Source organism: Papio anubis, chromosome 7 (assembly GCF_008728515.1).
Source record: "Papio anubis isolate 15944 chromosome 7, Panubis1.0, whole genome shotgun sequence".
Taxonomy (NCBI): domain Eukaryota; kingdom Metazoa; phylum Chordata; class Mammalia; order Primates; family Cercopithecidae; genus Papio; species Papio anubis.
Window position 1 is genome coordinate 124,170,146 of NC_044982.1, and position 21,379 is coordinate 124,191,524.

The window sequence follows — 21,379 nt, forward strand, 5'->3', positions numbered from 1 at the left end:
AGTTTATTAAGAAAGTAAAGTGGTGAAAGAATATCTACTCCATAGACAGTAGGGCGTTCCCGAAAGTAAGAGGAGGACCTAGGTACAATGCTTGTTTACATATAGGATAAAAAAAGATCATGGGGATATGTGCTCTGCCACAAGGGTTTGTGATAAAGAATTTTTTTTTTTTTTTTTTTGAGATGGAGTCTCACTCTGTGGTCCAGGCTGGAGTGCAGTGGCACGATCTTGGCTCACTGCAAGCTCTGCCTCCCAGGTTCATGTCATTCTCCTGCCTCAGCCTCCCGAGTAGCTGGGACTACAGGTGCCCACCACCACGCCTGGCTAATTTTTTGTATTTTTGTTTAGTAGAGATGGTGTTTCACCGTGTTAGCCAGGATGGTCTCGATCTCCTGACCTCGTGATCTGCCCGCCTCGGCCTCCCAAAGTGCTGGGATTATAGGCATGAGCCACCGCGCCCAGCCTAATTTTTGAAATTACTGTATTTTGCAAGAATCAGTATTACTATCTTTAAAGCAAAATTAGGAACGCTTCTATTCTCAAAATATCAGGGTATCAGGACACTCCTAAGTATGGGTTTGTTTAGTAAACGTTATTAGCCTGTTCCCTTAACCATAAACATCTAGAGGCTAGGAATACCTAACTTCCTGGGAATGCAGCCAAGCAAGTCCCAGCTTCACTTTTCCTAGCCCTCACTCAAGATGGAGTCGCTCTGGTTCAAACACCTCTGACAATGACAATTTTGTACTACAGTTTTACAAGATGTCACCATTAGGGGAAACTGGGTAAAGGGTACACAGGATCTCCCTGTATTACTACTTCTCATATTCCATATGAATCTACAATTGTCTCAAAATAGTTTAATTTAAAAAATCTAATCATGTGGCACAGCCTTCTCTTTACCTCTTGTTTAAAACCAATTGCTGGCCGGGCGCGGTGGCTCAAGCCTGTAATCCCAGCACTTTGGGAGGCCGAGACGGGCGGATCACGAGTTCAGGAGATCGAGACCATCCTGGCTAACACGGTGAAACCCCGTCTCTACTAAAATACAAAAAAAAAATTAGCCGGGCGAGGTGGCGGGCGCCTGTAGTCCCAGCTACTCGGGAGGCTGAGGCAGGAGAATGGCGTGAACCCGGGAGGCGGGGCTTGCAGTGAGCTGAGATCCGGCCACTGCACTCCAGCCTGGGCAACAGAGCCAGACTCCGTCTCAAAAAAAATAAAATAAAATAAAATAAATAAATAAAACCAATTGCTTCCGATTGTTCATAAGATATGAGACCCCAGACATTAGGACTTCACTTCCACAGGATCACCAGACTCCTCTCAGAGTTCCATAACTGGCACTTTTTTTTTTTTTTTTTTTTTGGAGACAAGGTCTCACTCTGTCACCCAGAGTGCAGTGGTGTGATCTCAGCTCACTGCAACCTCTACCACCTGGGTTCAAGCAGTTCTCCTGCCTCAGCCTCCCTAGTAGCTGGGATTATAGGCACGCACCACCATGCCTGGCTAATTTTTGTATTTTAGTAGAGACAGGGATTCACCATATTGCCCAGACTGGCCTTGAACTCCTAAGCTCAGGCAATCCACCCGCCTCGGCCTCCCAAAGTGCTGGGATTACAGGCCAAAACAGGCATTCTATCAGTCTTCCCGCTAGACACGGTCCTGTAACCTAAGGCAGGTCCAGTCCCCTGTAGCTTGCAAATTCAAATAAGCACGAAAGAGGCAAAAAGAAAGTGACTGGCCACAGGCACGGTGGCTCACGACTGTAATCCCAGCACTTCGGGAGGCCGAGGCGGGTGAATCATGAGGTCAGGTGATCAAGACCATCCTGGCTAACATGGTGAAAACACCGTCTCTACTAAAAATACAAAAAAAATAGCCGGTCGTGGTGGTGGGTGCCTGTACTCCCAGCTACTCTGGAGGCTGAGGCAGGAGAATGGCATGAACCTGGGAGGCAGACCTTGCAGTGAGCAGAGATCGCGTCACTGCACTCCAGTCTGGGCAACAGAGGGAGACTGTCTCAAACAAACAAACGAAAATGTGACTGGCCAGGTGCGGTGGCTCATGCCTGTAACCCCAGCACTTTGGGAGGCCAAGGTGGATGGATCACCTGAGGTAAGGAGTTTAAGACCAGCCTAGCCAACGTTGTGAAACTCTGTCTCTACTAAAAATATAAAAATCAGCCAGGCATGGTGGTGTGCGCCTGTAATTCCAGCTACTTGGGAGGCTGAGGCAAGAGAACTACTTGAACCTGGGAGGCAGAGGTTGCAATGAGCTGAGATCGCGCCACTGCATTCCAGCCTGGATGACAAGAGCAAAGCTCCACCTCAAAAAAAAAAAAAAAAAAAAAAAAAGACTATTCCAGAGCTTAGCTGAGGAGAAGCAGTACAGTCTCCTGCCTTAAGGAAACCGCTTCAGCTTTCTCAGCAGAAAGTGAAGGCTTAAAAGGGGACTTAGGGCCAGGCGCAGTGGCTCACACCTGTAACCCCAGCACTTTGGGGGGCCGAGGTGGGCAGATCACCTGAAGCCAGGAGTTCGAGACCAGCCTGGCCAACACTGCGAAGCCCCATCTCTACTAAAAATACAAAACCACTAAAAATATAAAAATTAGTCGGGAGTGGCAGCGGGGGCCTGTAATCCCAGCAACTAGGGAGGCTGAGGCACCAAGAATAACTTGAAGTCATGATGCAGTGGTTGCAGTGGGTGAAGATCGCATCATTGCACTCCAGCCTGGGTGGCAGAGGGACTCTGTCTCAAAAAAAGAGGGTGGGGGGGCGCAGGACTTGGTTGACCTGGATGGCATGTAAGGGGGTTGGCGGGGGGGCGGGAGGGGAAACCGAGGAGGTGCTAGGACTATGGGGACTGGGTCTGATGTATGGATTGGTGATTGGGTGGGGGCATGGGGGGGGGGGGGGAAGGCAGGGGTGGGGGGGAGGGGGACAGAGCTAGGTTGTAAATTGACAATTGTCCCCAGGCAATCCCCTGGTATGGGAAAGTTCCAGAGGTGCCTGGTTTAAGCTTCAGTCCTTGGAACTAATAAGCAAACACATTAGATAAGCTTACAGTGTAGAGAGTTGTGGTGCAGAGAAGGTGAAGGTTAATTGGATTCCTTTTTTTTTTTTTTTTGAGACAGGTGTCACTCTGTCGCCCAGGGTGGAGTGCAGTGGCGCTATCGTGGCTCATTGCAGTCTTTACCTCCCAGGGCTCAGGTGATCCTCCCACCTCTGCCTCCCCAGTGGCTGGGACTACAGGCGCACGCTACCATGCCCGGCTACTTTTTAATATTTTTAGTAGAGACAGGGTTTCGCTATGTTGCCCAGACTGGTCTCAAACTCCAGTTCTCAAGGATCCTGCCTGCCTTGGCCTCCCAAAGTGCTGGGATTACAGGCGTGAGCCACAGCGCCCACCCTATAATTGCATTCCTAAAGAGCTAAGTCGGAGGTGGGGGGAAACGAGAAAGGTAAAAATAGTTCATTTTTCTAAGAAAAATCTACTATCTACTAGGGCCTTTGCACATGTTCCCATCTGCACTGTGCTTCCCTCTCTTTTTCTATTTAACTATTTATCTTCCAGATCTCAGCTGCAGCTGCAGTTCCTCAGGATAACCTCCAACTTCTCGAAGATACTCACCATGATTGATTAGTATGTTATACTAGGCAGGTAGTTCCATGAAGAGAAGATCTGTATCTCTCAGTCTCACTGTATGCGCAGCGGGTAGCTCTGCACCTACGATCCTCAGTAAGAACAGTATTTATGAACTGAACGACCGAATGTTTAACCACTGCCCACTTACGCAAGAAGCCTTCCGGAGGGACAAGTCTACAGACGCCGCGCGTCGTAACAACGTCACTTCCGCCGGAAGGTTCTCATGAGGAACCACTCAGATTCCTATCACTTCTCAAAGCATCTCCGTCGAAAACATGGCTCTGCCACCCTTTTTCGGCCAGGGTCGCCCAGGCCCACCGCCCCCGCAGCCGCCGCCTCCTGCTCCTTTCGGCTGTCCGCCACCGCCGCTGCCCTCCCCGGCTTTCCCGCCTCCTCTCCCCCAGCGGCCCGGCCCTTTTCCGGGGACCTCCGCCCCCTTCCTTCAGCCTCCGCTGGCTCTGCAGCCCCGAGCCTCCGCGGAAGCCTCCCGCGGCGGCGGCGGCGGCGCTGGCGCCTTCTACCCGGTGCCACCACCGCCGCTGCCTCCTCCGCCGCCCCAGTGCCGGCCCTTCCCGGGGACCGACGCCGGCGAGCGACCGCGGCCGCCGCCTCCCGGCCCGGGGCCGCCTTGGAGCTCGCGCTGGCCTGAGGCGCCGCCGCCGCCGGCCGACGTGCTCGGGGATGCGGCCCTCCAGCGCCTGCGCGACCGGCAGTGGCTGGAGGCGGTGTTCGGGACCCCGCGGCGGGCGGGCTGTCCGGTGCCCCAGCGCACGCACGCTGGGCCCAGCCTTGGCGAAGTGCGAGCGCGATTGCGCGGGGCTCTGCGCCTGGTGCGACGGCTGCGCGGCCTGAGCCAGGCCCTGCGCGAGGCCGAAGCCGACGGCGCGGCCTGGGCCTTGTTGTATTCCCAGGCGGGGCCGCTGCGCGCGGAACTGGCCGAGCGGCTACAGCCGTTGAGCCAGGCTGCCTATGTGGGCGAGGCGCGGAGGAGGCTGGAGAGGGTCCGGCGCCGCCGGCTGCGGCTTCGCGAGAGGGCCCGGGAACGCGAGGCCGAGCGGGAGGCAGAGGCCGCGCGGGCAGTGGAACGCGAGCAGGAGATTGACCGCTGGAGGGTGAAGTGTGTGCAGGAGGTGGAGGAGAAGAAGCGGGTGAGAGCAGCGGCCGCGCATGGGGGTGGGAGTGGTGGTGGGAGTGGTGGTGGTTGGAACCTGGAGCACCAGGAGGCTTTAAACTTCCATTTCTCAGGGCTAAGGCTCTGTCCTTAGGCGCAAAATGAAGCGACAGCTAACCTTCCCACCTCATACCACCGTGTTAATTTTGTGTTAATGATGTACACAAAAGTTCAGGTGCACTGTAAAGTCCTGTAAACACAAAGTATAGGATTACACAGTGGCATTGCACGAATGACGGGTCTCCTCTATCCTGCTCCAACATTGTCCACTTACTTTCAAAACCAGTAAGTGTCTAGTTCCTTGTGTCTTGTGCTGCCCTAGGTGATTTTAAGAATACAAAATATAGGCCGGGCGCGGTGGCCCACGCCTGTAATCCCAGCACTTTGGGAGGCTGAGGCGGGTGGATCACGAGGTCAGGAGTTCAAGGCCAGCCTGGCCAAGATGGTGAAACCCCGTCTCTACTAAATATATAAAAATTAGCCATGCCTGGTAGCGGGCGCCTGAAATCCCAGCTACTCGGGAGGCCGAGACAGGAGAATCGCTTGAACTCGGGAGGTGGAGATTGCAGTAAGCTGAGATCACACCACTGCACTCCAGCCTGGGCGACAGAGCAAGACTGTCTCAAAAAAAATAAAAAGAGAGCTTTGGGACCCTACCTCAAGGAATATATATATACTCTAATTAGCTGATGGGGCAATAGTGATTCCCCGAGGATTCCTTTGTTTACAAGTTTCAAACCATGTATCCCCAGGTTCAGCAATAGTGTTTCGGAGCATTTACTATATATACTAGGAGCTGTGCTAAGGTCGTTACATATACCAGATCTTGAATCTTTATAACAGCCTTGAGAAGTAGGAAGTATTATGCTAATTTTACAGGTTAGGAAGTTGAGGCATAGAGAGGTTAACTTGCCAACGGTCACACAACCAGTTTGTGGCAGTTTCCCATATTTGATCCCAAGTTGTCTAATTTCAAAGCGTGTTGATCTCAGCCTCTTTAGGGCCAGGGTAAAACTGAAAATTGTTCAGATAGTTCTCTAAGGCATTTTCTTTTTTAAAATTTTTTCTTTTTTTATTTTTTTGAGACAGAGTTTTGCTCTTGTTGCCCAGGCTGGAGTGCAATGGCACAATCTAGGCTCACCACAACCTCCACCTCCCATGTTCAAGCGATTCTCCTGCTTCAGCCTCCTGAGTAGCTAGACTTACAGGCATGCGCCACTACACCCCAGCTAATTGTATATTTTTAGTAGAGACAGGGTTTCTCCATGTTGGTCAGACTGGTCTTGAACTCCTGACCTCAGGTGATCCACCTGCCTCTGCCTCCCAGAGTGCTGGGATTATAGGCATGAGCCACTGCACCCGGCAGTCTAAGGCATTTTCATTACCTTTGAGTGCCTCTGGGTTTCCCTTCCCTCCTCCTCATTATTTCTATTATTATTACATTGTAATACATAATGAAATAATTATACAACTCACCATAATGTAGAAACAGTGGGAGCCCTGAGCTTTTTTTCCTGCAACTAGACAGTCACATCTGGGAGTGATAGGAGACAGTGACAGATCATCAGGCTTTAGATTCTCCATAAGGAGCCCACAACCTAGATCCCTCCCATGCGCAGTTCACCTTTTTGTGCTGCTATGAGCATCTTATGCTCCCGTTACAGGAGGCGGAGCTCAGGCGGTAATACAAGCAATGGGAAGTGGCTGTAAATAGAGATGAAACTTCACTTGCTCACCTGCCTCATCTTTTGCTGTGTGATCTGGTTCCTAACAGGCCATGGACTGGTTTCCATCCTTGACCTGGGGTTTGTTGACCCCTGGCTTAGAGATCTGCGGGAGATCATGTCAGTATAGCGTGGTGTGTGTTAGGAATTCAACTGTAGGTGCTGTAAAAGCCCAAGAAAGGACATGTAATTTACTGAGGGAATGCTTCCCAAATGATGTAATGACACTAAGCTGAGTCTTTTTTTTTTTTTTTTTTTTGAGACGGAGTCTCACTCTGTCGCCCAGGCTGGAGTGCAGTGGCTGGATGTCAGCTCACTGCAAGCTCCGCCTCCCGGGTTCAAGTGATTCTCCTGCCTCAGCCTCCCGAGTAGCTGGGACAACAGGCGCCCACCACCTCGCCCGGCTAGTTTTTTGTATTTTTTAGTAGAGACGGGGTTTCACTGTGTTAGCCAGGATGGTCTGGATCTCCTGACCTCGTGATCCGCCTGTCTCGGCCTCCCAAAGTCCTGGGATTACAGGCTTAAGCCACCGCGCCCGGCCTCTTTTTTTTTTTTTTGAGACAGAGTCTCGCACTGTTGCCCGGACTGGAGTGCAGTAGTGTGGTCTCGGCTTACTGCAATCTCCGCCTCCCAGGTTCAAGTGATTATCCTGCCTCAGCCTCCTGAGTAGCTGGGATTACAGGCGCACACCCACCACTCCTGGCTATAAGCTGAGTCTTAAAGGAAAAATCAACCAGGTGAAGGTAATAGATGCAGTTCCAGGGAAACAGAGTAATCCAAACAGAGAAGTGAAACAGCTTGGTGTTGGCTGTAGTGGTGGAATTACAGGCACTTATTTGACAGATGGGGGAGAGCACTTTAGGCAGGAGGATTCTCTCCACCACCCACAGTGGGGATTTTTTATTTTATTTATTTTATTTTTTTAAAGAGACAGGGTTAGGGCCGGGCACGGTGGCTCACGCCTGTAATCCCAGCACTTTGGGAGGCCAAGGTGGATGGATCACCTGAGGTCAGGAGCTGGAGACGAGCCTGGCCAACATGGTGAAACCCTGTCTATACTAAAAATACAAAAAATTAGCCGGGTATGGTGGCGGGTGCCTGTAATCCTAGCTACTTAGGAGGCTGAGGCAGGGAATCGCTTGAACCCAGGAGGCAGAGGTTGCAGTGAGCCGAGATGGCGCCATTATACTCCAACCTGGACGACAGACAGACTCCATCTCAAAAAAAAAAAAAAAGGGTTGGGGGTGGGTGCGGTGGCTCACACCTATAATCCTAGCATTTTGGGAGGCTGAGGCAGGCAGATTACTTGAGCCCAGGAGTTCCAGACCAGCCTGGGCAAAATGGAGAAACCTCGTCTCTACAAAAAACAACAATTAACTGGGCATGGTGATGCTGTAATGACACTATTGCACTCCAGCCTGGGCAACAGAATGAGACCCTGTCTCAAAAAAAATACAAAGTTTCACTCTGTTGCCCAGGCTGGAGTGCAGTAGGTTTGTCATAGCCTGTAGCTTTGAACTCCTGGTCTCAAAGTGATCCTCTCGCCTTAGCCTCCTGAGTAGGAATAGCTAGGGACACAAGTTATTATGCCCAGCTTCCATGATGAGGATGTTGGAGACAGAGTCTTAATGAGGAGTGGCTTGAGGAACTGGGGTTGTTTAGTCTGTATGTGAACTAAGTCAAGAGTAGGATAGCAATCTTTGATATTTGAAAAGCTGTCACGTGGAAGAGATTCCTAGGACTTCAGAGCAGTGGAGCACAAACATAGGTTGTCACTAAGAGACCTTTGTAGAGGTCTCAGCCTTTCCAGCCACATTCCTTATCCTCCCTGGGAATCTGAATCTTCAAGTCTAGGGAGTCTGCATTTTTAACAAGAGTCTAAGCTTAACAAGGTAAGTTGGACACCTGCTCCCTGCACTGCACTTTGAGAAACACTGAGGAAGAAACAAAACCAGTGCTATGTGGAAGATACAGAGAGGAGAGGTTCCTCTTTAAGATGAAGGTTGTACCGTCAGTGGAGGGGGATAACCTCTTAGCTAGAGAGGAGTTGTGCAAGGCCTAGGAAATTGGGATGTAGATTCAGTAGAGTCTCTCTTAACCTGGAAACTGTCTGATCCTTTAAAATCTAACCACTGGGCACCTATTCTCTGCTCTAAGTTTGTTCCTAATACGAGATCTCATGGGCTTTGTTTCTCCTCCAGGAGCAGGAACTCAAAGCAGCCGCTGATGGCGTACTATCTGAAGTGAGGAAAAAACAAGCAGATACCAAAAGAATGGTGGACATTCTTCGGGCTTTGGAGAAATTGAGGAAATTGAGGAAAGAGGCTGCAGCAAGGAAAGGTAACTGTGACTTTGCATTTTTTTCCTTGTTCCCTTCCCCTTCTTTAGTGCCTTCCACCCCAAATATTATTGAGGGAAAAATACTTGAAACTTCATGATTTTCACCTTGTAGGGTAGCTGGGTTTGTCAGCAGTAAGTCATAACTTCTGAAGGAGGAAGCCTCAGAAGATGTTTAGCTTTTGGTAGCCCAGGTTGAAAAGAGAGGCAAGTGTGGGAACCCACTGCACTGTCTTTCTGTTGACTTATCATTCCTACCCCGGGCATTTCTGGCCACACTCTTCCTAGTGGGCTTGTCATGGCTAGTCAACTTTGCCTTGTGCCGAAGTGAAAGCTTTTCACCCTTACTGGGTGCTCCAGAAAGTGTTGAAAACTTGGCATGCTTCTTCAGATACATTTTAAATATGAATTATTTCTAGTTGAAGAGGTATGAATGATTGGACAGGGCAGGGATTGCAGACTGTGTGGATTTCCCCACCTTCCCTGCATGTAACTGGTCTCTTCTTGCCTCTGGAGGAAGCACCAGACACTATAGCCAGGCAGTTCAAGCTTCTCCACAGAAATTTGTTCCAATCATTCTGGCTTTCTAGAAGTTACCCAGTTGTGCTTTCCATTTGCCTGTCTGGATCTTAGCTGTTGTCATTCTGTTCATCTGGAGGGCCCTCAGTCCCATCTTCGCCATTTTAGGATCTCACTATTCAAAACCAAATACACGTGCAGCATCCTTCATCCTTCCCTGATCTGGACTGAAGTAACCTCCTGTTGCTTCTCACTTGCACCTGCTTTGGACCACATGCTGATTTATTTAGTAGATTGTAGGCCTTTGGTATTCACCAGAGGTATTTGAGAGTGTACAAATTAGCAAATGCCACTTTAACAAATGATTTCTCCTGTGTTGTTTAAAATATAAATGAAAACTGGGATTCTTTTAGACCCTTAAGAAAGTTGTGTTGGAATATGACCATTTTGTATTCACTCAGGCTCATTTGCCAGCTAAGTGATTGGCTTCTGCATACCAGCCTTTAGAGTGGCTAATTCACATCCAGACCTCCATTGTTTGGAAACAGATGTCTCCATTGTGGTACTCTCAGGGCGCTTGTAAATCAGAGGGAAGTTAGCATCTGCTTTGTCTACTCATCTCTCTTTTTCACCAGAAAGCAAAACCTGAGAGCTATTTAATATTCCCTCACCTCCCATCCTCTATGAGGTGAGTGCTCAGTAAACTTCTGCCAAGTAATTTACCAGCATTTCCCAATATTAATCTTCCTCAGTTTGGTCCAAAAGCAGGAGGACATTTTAGGAAAATCATGATCTATAGAAACAAACAGACTTTGTGGCTTTAACTGACTTGAGTGTAAAATGATTTGGTAAGCAGCAGCTGGCTGCATGCGTACTGAAAATGAGCAGCTAACTTCTCTCTTCAAGATGTGTGCACCTCCAACTAAGTGCTAAATGATGAGACTGGATGTTTAAGCAGGACCACGTTGTAAATTGTCTTATGGGCCATGCTAGAGTTCTCATTCACACTTAAAGCTGTGGGGAACCACTGAAAGTTTTTAAGTGAAATGATGGCAAAGATCAGTGCCAGTAGAGCAGAGAAAGTTTTGGAGCGTCCAGGAGAGAGAGAGAAGGGCAGAGAGACTGGTAAGGCTGTTGGGCACGGATAGTATGGAAGCATAAGCTGAGCGACGTCAGTGTAGGAGAATTGAGAGATAGTGAATAATTCAAGTGATAGTGAATAATTCAATAATTCACAATTATTAGTGAATAATTCTCAAGTCAAAGAATTGAGAGAGAATGAATAAAGGTATACGTGTATATACCCATGTACGTATAAATAAATAACTTAGGGAACTCAGAGTACAGGAACTAAAGGGAAAAGAAATGACTTCCAGGTTCTAGCCTCACCTACTGAATAAGTGAAGATAGCTTTTTTTTTCCTTTTTTTTTTTTAAAAGACAGGGTCTTGCACTGTCACCTAGGCTGAAGTGCAGTGATGCAATCGTAATTCACTACAGCCTTATACTCCCAGGCACAAGCAATCCTCCGTCCTCAGCCTCCTGAGTAGTAGGGACTACAGGTGCACACCACCACACCTGGCTAATTTTTAAACTTTTTGTAGAGATAGGGTTTCGCCATGTTGCCCAAGCTGGTCTCGAACTCCTGGGCTCAAGCAATTCTCCCACTTGGCCTCCCAAAGTTGTAGATTACAGGTGTGAGCCACTGTGCCTGACCGATACCATTCTAATGAAGAAGGAAAACAAAGGAGGAACAGGTTTGGGGTTGACAAGTTTAGTTGGGGACCTGTTGAGTTTGAGGTGTGTGTGGTACATCCTGGATAAGAGTTCATTAGCATGTAGCCATGAGTCAAAATGACCTTAAGGAGATTGTACAGCATGAGATAAGGGCCAAAAAGACAAAATCATAAGGAATGTCAAAATCAAGGTAGAAGATGAGGAGAGCAAAAAAGAGACTAAGAGAGGTCAGAGAGATGGGAGGAAAAGATAGGCTCCCTGCTTCCTTCTGGAAAGTGGCAAGTGCTTAGAGAGATTGTGTAGTCTTGGTGATATGGTTCAGCTGTGTCCCTACCCAAATCTCATCTTGAATTGTAGCTCCCATAATTCCCACATGTTGTGGGAGGGACCTGGTGTTAGGTAATTGAATCATGGGGACAGGTCACATGCTGTTCTTGTGATCATAAGTCTCATGAGATCTGATGGATTTATAAAGGAGAGTTCCCTTGCACACACCCTCTTTGCCTGTCACCATGTAAGATACGACTTTGCTCCTCCTTCACCTTCCGCCATGGTTGTGAAGCCTCCCCAGCCATGTGGAACTGTGAGTGAATTAAACCTCTTTTATAAATTACCCAGTTTCAAGTATATCTTTATTGGCAGCGTGAGAATGGACTAATACACTTGGACAGGTTACTTGAACTTCTCTGAACCTTGGTTTCCTCATCTGCAAAAAGGGAGTAATGATACTACCTACCCATGGGGTGTTGTGAGGATTAAATTAATAAATATGTGTAAGGTACTTAAAACAGTCCTGGCACATAGTAAATGCTATATACGTGTTTCATATTATTATTGTTTTTATTATCAAGAAATGAGAAACATCCATGGGAATTAGTATCCAACTGGTCATTCGTGACCTATGCTAGGGGCATTTCAGTGGAGTGATGGGGGTAGAAGCCAGACTACAATAGGTTAGAGAATGAATATGATACAAGAAAAGCAAACAGAGAATTAAACTTATTAAAAGATAGCCTGTGAAGAAAAGGAAAGAGCAAGATCAGTATCTGGCATATGTGTGGTAGTGGTGATGGTGAGGGGTGTTGTGTGTCTTCGGGTCATGGGGAAAACTTAAGCATTTTAAAAACTACTGAGAGGCGTAAGTAGAAGGGGAAGGGTCAGAGAGAAGCAGGAAGAATAGTTGATGGCTCAAGGCTCTATGGAAGGTAGGATGATTCACATCCCAGGTGGAGGGGATTAACTTAAGTGAAGAAGGAGCCATCTTACACAAGCATGAAAATGAAGGAGATGAAGATGGGTAGTGATGCAGATGAGTGCAAGCAGGGACAGATTTGAGGGATTTCCTGCCTGCTGGCTTTTCTCTGGGTAAATGGTTTGCTGAGCGCCAGTAGAGAAGTGAGGCTTTAGGAGAGCATTGAAGGTTTGAAATAACTGCCGTGAAGAATGGGTGACAGCTAACCAGAGACTTGTGAAAGATGGTTGCAGGGGGTGCTGTGGGTCCAGCTGACATATATTGGCAATGGATCATACAATCAAATGACCTCTTCCAGTAGTACTGTAGCTGGCGGGTGAGCACAGAGCATGGGGTTGTTGGGGTTTTGCTTTGTGGGATGACCATGAGTTTTGTGGCAAAGGAGTAGCAGAAGGATAGAATCTGATACATCAGGTCTGGAGGTTTTGATGAAGCTGTCAAATGGGTCTCTGGGGAGAAGGAACTAAAAGTACTATAAGGGAGAAAGTTGTAGTGGGAGAAGAGAATAATCAAGTTTAAGACTGAAGAAGCAAAAAGTTTTTTCTGATAATGCCAAGGTCCAAAGACTGAACAAGACTGCAAGCATGTGACTAAAGGGGAATAGAGGCAAAGGCATTCGTGTCTAGGAGCTGCAGGACTAGGAGGGCAGTGAGTGGTAGAAGTGGAGGGAACCTAGAAGGTTCCAGGAGGAAGACTGTGTGAGGAGCGCTATTCCTTTTTCTTTTTCTTTCTTTCTTTTTTTTTTTTTTTTTTGAGACGGAGTTTCACTTTTGTTGCCCCAGTTGGAGTGCAGTGGTGGAATCTCGGCTCACTGCAACCTCCGCCTCCCGGGTTCAAGCAATTCTCCTGCCTCAGCCTCCGGAGTAGCTGAGATTACAGGCATGTGCCACCACACCCAGCTAATTTTTGTATTTTTTTTTAGTAGAGATGGGGTTTCACCGTGTTGGTCAGGCTGGTCTTGAACTCCTGACCTCAGGTAATCCACCCACCTTGGCCTCCCAAAGTGCTGGGATTACAGGTGTGAGCCACCACTCCCTGCCCAGGAGTGCCGTTTCTGAGGGAATATGTTACGTTGACCAGGGAGTGATCAATGAGGGGCCGAGAGAGATGTGAGTTAGTGGCCCGGGCTTAGCAGCTCACATCTCTTCATGAGGTCTTTAGGCTAATATAGGATGATGGAGTATCTGTGTATTTGGCCATACACAGATTTTAGTAGTTGCAACAGAGACTGTGTGGCTTACAGAATCTAAAGTATTTACTACCTGTAAAGGTAAAGAAATGAAACAAAACCATTAGATTATTGCAAAACAGAGTGACAGTTTAAATTTGTCAGCGTATAAGAATTTTGTGTATACTTGAAAAACATTCGCCTGGCAACTTAGAAGATAAATTTGAGTTGTAGTGTTTCTGTAGTTGAGAATGAGTGAATGGAAACCTGTTGAAGCAAAGCAGTTAGGAGAAAATCATCTAGAGAAATGTTAGCCTTGAGAGTGAGTTCCACAACCACTTAGCTGTAGTGGTTGAAGGAGGAAAGAATGCTACCTCCAAATTACAACTTTACAAGAAACAGAACTACTAACCTTGAGAAACCATTATTTTATGCCATTTATCAGCCCAAACTGAAGATTTAGTGCTCAAAGCTGGCACTATTGTATAACACAAGTTGCAGCATAAATTGTTAAAACCCTGTTGAAGGGCCAGGCATGGTGGCTCTTGCCTGTAATCCCAGCACTTTGGGAGGCCGAGGCGGGAGGATCATGAGGTCAAGAGATCGAGACTATCCTGGCCAACATGGTGAAACCCTGTGTCTACTAAAAATACAAAAATTAGTTGGGCATGGTGGCACATGCCTGTAATCCCAGCTACTTGGGAGGCTGAGGCAGAATCACTTGAACCCAGGAGTCAGAGGTTGCCGTGAGGCGAGATCACGCCACTGCACTCCGGTCTGGTGACAGAGCGAGACTCCGTCTCAAAACAAAACAAACAAAAAAACCTTGTTGAAAATCATTCATTCGTTGAAGAAGTCTCTTAATTATCTTCTCTGTGTCAATTGTTAGGTAACTGAACAAATGTGTAGCTTTTTTAGGAAGCAGTTTAGAACACATTTTGTTAGTCTTGAAAGTAAGTATTCACAAACATTTCCACTCTTGAGAATTTTTCTTTTCTTTTTTTTTTTTTGAGATGGAGTTTTGCTCTTGTTGCCCAGGCTGGAATGCCGTGGCATGATCTCGGCTCACTGCAACCTCTGACTCCTGGTTTCAAGCAATTCTCCTGTCTCAGCCTCCTGAATAGCTGGGATTACAGGCACCCGCCACCACGCCTGGCTAATTTTTTTTTTTTTTTTTTTTTTTTTTTTTGAGACGGAGTCTGGCTCTGTCGCCCGAGCTGGAGTGCAGTGGCCAGATCTCAGCTCACTGCAAGCTCCACCTCCCGGGTTTACGCCATTCTCCTGCCTCAGCCTCCCGAGTAGCTGGGACTACAGGCGCCGCCACCTCGCCCGGCTAGTTTTTTGTATTTTTAGTAGAGACAGGGTTTCACCGTGTTAGCCAGGATGGTCTCGATCTCCTGACCTCGTGATCCGCCCATCTCCGCCTCCCAAAGTGCTGGGATTACAGGCTTGAGCCACCGCGCCCGGCTAATTTTTGTATTTTTAGTAGAGACAGGGTTTCACCATGTTAGCCAGGCTGGTCTCAAACTCCTGACCTCGTGATCCATCCGGCTCTGCCTCCCAAAGTGTTGGGATTACAGGCATGAGCCACCATGCCCGGCCAAGGATTTTTCTTAGAGAAATCCATAGAAAGGAAAAACGTAACATGCCCAAGAATATGCATTGTATCACTATGGAACAGGACATTTGGAATAACTTTTAGGTGTCCAGGAGTAGGGAACTTGATAAGTATATTCTAGTGCATTGATTTGATGAAATAGGATACAGCCATTAAATAATTACGAAGATTGGAGAAGAATGTACAGAATCAACAGGGAGAAGTGGAAATTACATATATATAACGTAGAACTATATGAAGTTGCTAATACATGGACAAAAAGACCTGAAGAGAACGTGGGAAAGTATAAAATGGTTGATTATGGTAATGGGATTAGGGGTTTTTGTTTTTCTTTCTTGTATCTGGTATTCTTTTTTTTTTTTTTTTTTTTTTTTGGAGATAAGAGTCTCGCTCTATCACCCAGGCCAGAGTACAGTGGCATGTTCTTGGCTCACTGCAGCCTCCACCTCCTGGTTTCAGGCGATACTTCTGGCTTAGCCTTCTGAGTAGCTGGAATTACAGGCATACACCACCATGCCTGGCTAATTTTTTTGTATTTTTAGTGGATATGGGGTTTCACCATGTTGGTCAGGCTGGTCTCGAACTCCAGAGCTCAGGCAATCCGCTTGCCTCAGTCTCCCAAAGTGCTAGGTTTACAGGTATGAGCCACCACACCTGGCCCTGTATCTGGTATTGCTAAAATGCATGGGTAATGTATTTTCCTTTAAAATCTTCAAGGACTGACAGGATAGATCACACCCACATCACCCTACATTGATTCACCTAGCAGCTTTTGTATTGTAGGGAAATTATGGTAGGGAGTACAGAATTGCAGTCCACTCAAGTATTCATTAAGTTAAAATCTTTTTTTCTTATGAAACTTTATGAAAAATTTCTCACAGGTACAAAAATAGAATACATACTCATCATCATCTATGATACCATTGTCACACCAAAAAAATTAGCAATAATTCTTTGATATCACCTAATAACCAGACTATTTTCCCAGCTGTTGCTTTAGATACGTTGGCTATACTGTTAGCTGATCTCATAGTTAAATCAGGATAATAACCATCCCAGTTTTACTGGGACATGGGGCTTCCAGTGCTACATGCGGGCAAACCAGAACAGTTGGTCAGCCTACTGTCAGCAGCAGACTGCAAGGTCAGTGTGGTTGGTTAAGTGTATCTTCCTCCTTATCAAAGTGTGCACTCCCAAAATTCACACTCAGAGTGATGCTGAGGGAATTTCACAAACAATGAAGTTAAGACAAGTTCCTCCCTTTAGTGAGCTCACTGTTTCAAGTGGAGGATCAAGACTATCAGAAATAAACGAAGTGGAGGCCAGGTATGGTGGCTCATGCCTTTAATCCTAGCACTTTGGGAGGCTGAGGTGGCCGGATCACCTGAGGTCGGGAGTTTGAGACCAGCCTGACCAACATGGAGAAACCCTGTCTCTACTAAAAATACAAAAATTGACTAGGTGTGGTGGCCCATGCCTGTAATCCCAGCTACTCGGGAGGCTGAGGCAGGAGAATTGTTTGAACCCAGGAGGCGGAGGTTGCGGTGAGCTGAGATGCGCCATTGCACTCCAGTCTGGGCAACAAGAGTGAAACTCAGTCTCAAAAAAAAAAAGGAAAAGAAATAAAATCAGAGATTAAGTGGTGTGATCCAGAGGGAGGAGTTGAGAAAGTCAGGGTAGGGTCAGAGTAATTGAATACTCAAAAACATCAAATTGAGCCTTAAAGATTGGATTTCCAAATTTTAATCGATACATACTGTAGGTAGGACTTTGAACCTGCTCATTATAACAGATTTTGTGATAAGAAAAAGTGTGTAAAAGGCCATTTGGGCTGGATGCAGTGGCTCACTTTGGGAAGCCAAGCTGGTAGATTGCTTGCAGCCAGGAGTTGGAGATTAGCCTGGGCAACATAGCAAGACCTCATACAAAACTTTTTTTTTTTTTTTTTTTTTTGGGAGATAAAGTCTCATTCTGTCACCCAGGTTGGAGTGCAGTGGTGCCATCTCTGCTCACTGCAAGCTCTACCTCCTTCTGCGTTCACACCATTCTCCTGCCTCAGCCTCCCGAGTAGCCGGGACTACAGGTACCCGCCACCATGCCCGGCTAATTTTTTGTATTTTTAGTAGAGACAGGGTTTCATCGTGTTAGCCAGGATGGTCTCGATCTCCTGACCTTGTGAGACCTCATACAAAAACTTTTACAAATTAGTAGATAGGGCCAGGCACAGTGGCTCATGCCTGTAATCCCAGCACTGTGGGAGGCCAAGGCAGGAGGATTGCTTGACCAGGAGTTTAAGACCAGCTTGAGAAACATAGGGAGACCCTGTCTCTACAAAGATAAAAATAAATTGGCTAGATGTGGTGGCACATGCCTGTAGTCCCAGCTACTTGGGAGGCTGAGGTGGGAAGATCTCTTGGTCCCAGGAGGTCGAGGCTGCAGTGAGTCGTGATCATGCTACTGCACTCCAGCCTGGGCAACAGAGTGAGACCTTGTCTCAAAAAAAAAAAAGAAAAAAGAAAAAGCCATGCATGGTGGTGCACACCTGTAGTTGTAGCTACTTGGGAAGCCAAGGTGGGAGGATTGCTTGAGCCCAGGAGTTTGAAGTTGCAGTGAGCTATGATCACACCACTTGTACTCCAGCCTAGGTGATAGAGTGAGGCCTGGTCTCAATAAATAAATAAATAAAATGCCAATTTGTTCTTTCTGCCCAGGGGTTTGTCCTCCAGCCTCAGCAGATGAGACTTTTGAGCACCATCTTCAGCGACTGAGAAAACTCATTAAAAAGCGCTCTGAACTATATGAAGCTGAAGAGAGAGCCCTCAGAGTTATGCTGGAAGGAGAACAAGAGGAAGAGAGGAAAAGAGAATTAGAAAAGAAACAAAGAAAAGAAAAAGAGAAAATTTTACTTCAGAAACGTGAAATTGAGTCCAAGTTGTTTGGGGATCCAGGTATGTTGCTCTATAACCAGTGGAGAAAATGAAAATACTAAATTGACAGCTCTTCTTATCATGGGTGAACTCAAGCTAAGAGGTAGTAGGCAGCAAATGACACCTTCCAGATTTGCAATTCTATGTCATAGAACTCATGGATACAGATAAACACATTTGCTCATTCTGTCATAATCATAGGCTCAGTCACCTTGCCTTGAGAAATACATTGTGGATATCAAGCATGATAACATGGTATTGTGCTTTTCTCTTTCAGACGAGTTCCCACTTGCTCACCTCTTGGAGCCTTTCCGACAATATTACCTCCAAGCTGAGCACTCCCTACCAGCGCTCATCCAGATCAGGTCAGAGGGGCAGGCTCTCCATGTTGTCTTTCCCTTAGGTAGCAAGAAGCACTTGAAGAAGTGCTTACACTGTTTAGGTTTATTACTGTCTTTTTTTTAAGTTCCATAGGGAACTTAAAAAAAATTATGGGTTTATAATGTTTCCATATTCAAGGATGCTGCATACATGTTGTTTAGTCCTCATTAATCCTTGAGAAGTTGATGTCCCTATTTTTATAGGTGAAGAAACAAACTCAGGTTGTGACTTGCTGTATTATCTCATGTTATAGATATTATAGCTGTTACATTGATTTAAAGCATTGGTTTCCTTTTCCAAATTATCTTCGGGTGCTAACCAGACCCAGGAAAAAGAAACCCTCCACTATGTACTTGCCTGTGGAGACGGTTTAAGACCCATGCTGACTTCTGAGCTCTTACAGGTCAAAGCCCAGAAACTTGGGAACAAGGAGGCACATCTGAATCTGCAGTTCTTAAGGAGCTAGGCAGAGTTTTCAGCTCTCTGGGTCTCCCTTTCCTCACCTATAAAATGAAGACAGTGGACTAGACTGTGGACTTCAAACTTGAGCAGAAGCACTCTTCCAAAATGCAGTCTTTGAGGAAACACTATGTAAGATAAATGGAATGAATGGGTTCCCGAGGCAGTATAAATCTGTTGTTGCCTAGAAGCACTTTGTTGTTTCTAGACTCCCATAAACATTTGCTTGGGGCCTAGGGGTTTTCAAAGTGTGATTTGAAAATCACTGAACTAAGTGATCTCAGATGTCCCTTCTAAAACCTCAGCTGTTTGTGATTCTCATGAAAGAATGCTCTTTAGCATATCAAGTTTATGTTCTAGGAAAAGTTTATTTTTTGCTAATATACAAGTTTTAGCTTTTAAACATAAGTACAGTTGATTCTCATTTTTCATGACAGCTATATTCTCTAAAGTCACTGCAAACACTGATTTCAGAATACTGAACATCACTCCTAACGGAAACACAGGGTTAGGTAGATTCCTGGGAGCCTCTGGTCACAATGTTTTTGTCAGCTGATGAATACCTTGTTGTATGTGTGTTTGTGTTAAAGACACCTTATTTAATATATGTTGTTGATTTACTAACATTGAACTCACGACTAATAGTACTCGACCTCATGCCTAAATGAAGCTTACCTAACACACTTTCTCCACAAAGCACATCACAGCCTTCTTGCCGTTAGGAACACTACACTTAGGGCCATTTTAAACAGTAAAGTCGTCAGTAAAAAGCGCAAAAATATGGAAAATGTGGCACTAAATAGAGAAAAGAACCCATTTGTATTAATAGTATGCGCTGAAAACAAGAAGGCAGAGTAAGTATTGCCTTCTTTGATCTCAGCTGGGAACAGTTCATTTTCATGACTCAGATTTTTTTGCCACTCTGTGTGTCTACGAGTATCCATGAAAGAGCTACAAGTGATGATTTGGGGGCTACAAATAAATTTTAGTTAGTAGGCACATATGCAAATACAGAATCTGTAAATAATGAAGATTGACTTTATTATTAGGTTATCCATAAGGCTATAAGTTCTTCAGAGTTTTTTCTCCTTTTATGTGTACATTTAAGAAATGTAGTCATTTTCTTGATTCCTAGAAATCAAGTTCTATAATAGGTTAGTGTATCAGTCATTTGAAAGCTAAGTCTTAGAATATGTAGTTGCTGAACATCTTATTTGAAATAAAACAGAAATAAATAGTTGTTCTATAATGTTCTTATTAAGGCATGATTGGGATCAGTACCTGGTGCCATCCGATCATCCCAAAGGCAACTTCGTTCCCCAAGGATGGGTCCTTCCCCCGCTCCCCAGCAACGACATCTGGGCAACTGCTGTCAAGCTGCATTAGTAAGGATGCTCCAGGAGTGTGGTGCAGCCAACGCTCTTTCCAGCTCTAAATATTAGCGATGGTGCCATCTTTTGCTGTAGACTAAACTGCAACTTCTGAATTCCATGTGGCATTCCCCTACCCTGAAGTTACGCTTTCCTTCTGTGCTCTGTGCTGGCCAGAGGTGCCTCTTAAATCAGATTAATGTGGTTCTTCAAGAAAGGACTTAGGTGAACTGAGGTTTTTACCACAGGCAGTGAATGACCTGGGTTCACCAAATTTGCCTCTGTTTTGAGGGGCTTGGTCCAGAGTGACTAATTTACTCTAACTTCCTTGTGTGTTGAAGGGTAAGTACACTCAAACACTGAATACAGGTGTGCAATGGGTAGATTTCACAGCCCTTCCACTAATAGTGAGTGTGAAGGCAAGCTTGATGCAAAACCTCCTGACCTTTCCTACCTGAAGAGCCCTTTGACTTCTAGGAAGAAAGGTCAAAAACGTGTTACTTCTAGGAAGAAAGGTCAAAAACATGTTATCTTCAGTTTTGTTAATCCCAGTTTTGGTGCAGCTTGGGAGGCTGCTAATTAGGAAGATGGCAGTGACTGTAGGCTGGGTTGCCAGAAAATATGGTGGCCTAGTCTTATTATTCAGGTGGGGTACTTAGAAAACCTGAAGAGTACCCAAATTGGATTGTGTTTTAATGGACAATGGCTGTATTTTTTCCATGTTAGAAGGATCCTAATGAAAGCACCTGTTATTTTTAAGTTTCTAAGGGTCTAGTTGTTCAGAATCCCCAAGGATATTTCCTTAACCTCACCCAGTCACATTGTAGGAGCCAGTGTAGCTGTGGAATTATCTTAGGAACTCAAGCTTCTAAAACTATCCATGTAGTCAAATCTGGGGGAAAAGCAAATACAAATAATGAAATATATTTTTTATATTCATTAATAAATGCTGTTGTGCTTGGAGATGATCACTCATATAATGTGTCATTTTTTTGGTTCTGTTTTGATTTAGTTTTTGCCAATTATTTTGTTATATTTCCAAAAAACTAAATAAAAATCATTTTATTTTTTA

At 45.9% G+C, this 21,379-nt stretch overlaps 1 protein-coding gene across 1 annotated transcript; it reads left to right on the forward strand.

The window, feature by feature from the left end:
* Positions 1–3,770: 3,770 nt before the first annotated feature.
* On the forward strand, positions 3,771–21,379 carry PDCD7 (programmed cell death 7). The gene is made up of 5 exons (XM_003901067.5): positions 3,771–4,793; positions 8,742–8,880; positions 17,882–18,118; positions 18,375–18,462; positions 20,200–21,379. The coding sequence occupies exons 1-5, from the start codon at positions 3,921–3,923 to the stop codon at positions 20,321–20,323; spliced, it is 1,461 nt and encodes a 486-aa protein (XP_003901116.2). The 5' UTR covers positions 3,771–3,920; the 3' UTR covers positions 20,324–21,379.

Coding starts and splice junctions, on each gene's coding strand:
- PDCD7 (XM_003901067.5), top strand. CDS start 3,921: ATGGCTCTGCCACCCTTTTTCGGCCAGGGTCGCCCAGGCCCACCGCCC. Junction 8,881..17,881: donor AGAGGCTGCAGCAAGGAAAG/GTAACTGTGACT, acceptor CTTTCTGCCCAG/GGGTTTGTCCTCCAGCCTCA. Junction 18,119..18,374: donor CAAGTTGTTTGGGGATCCAG/GTATGTTGCTCT, acceptor TTTCTCTTTCAG/ACGAGTTCCCACTTGCTCAC.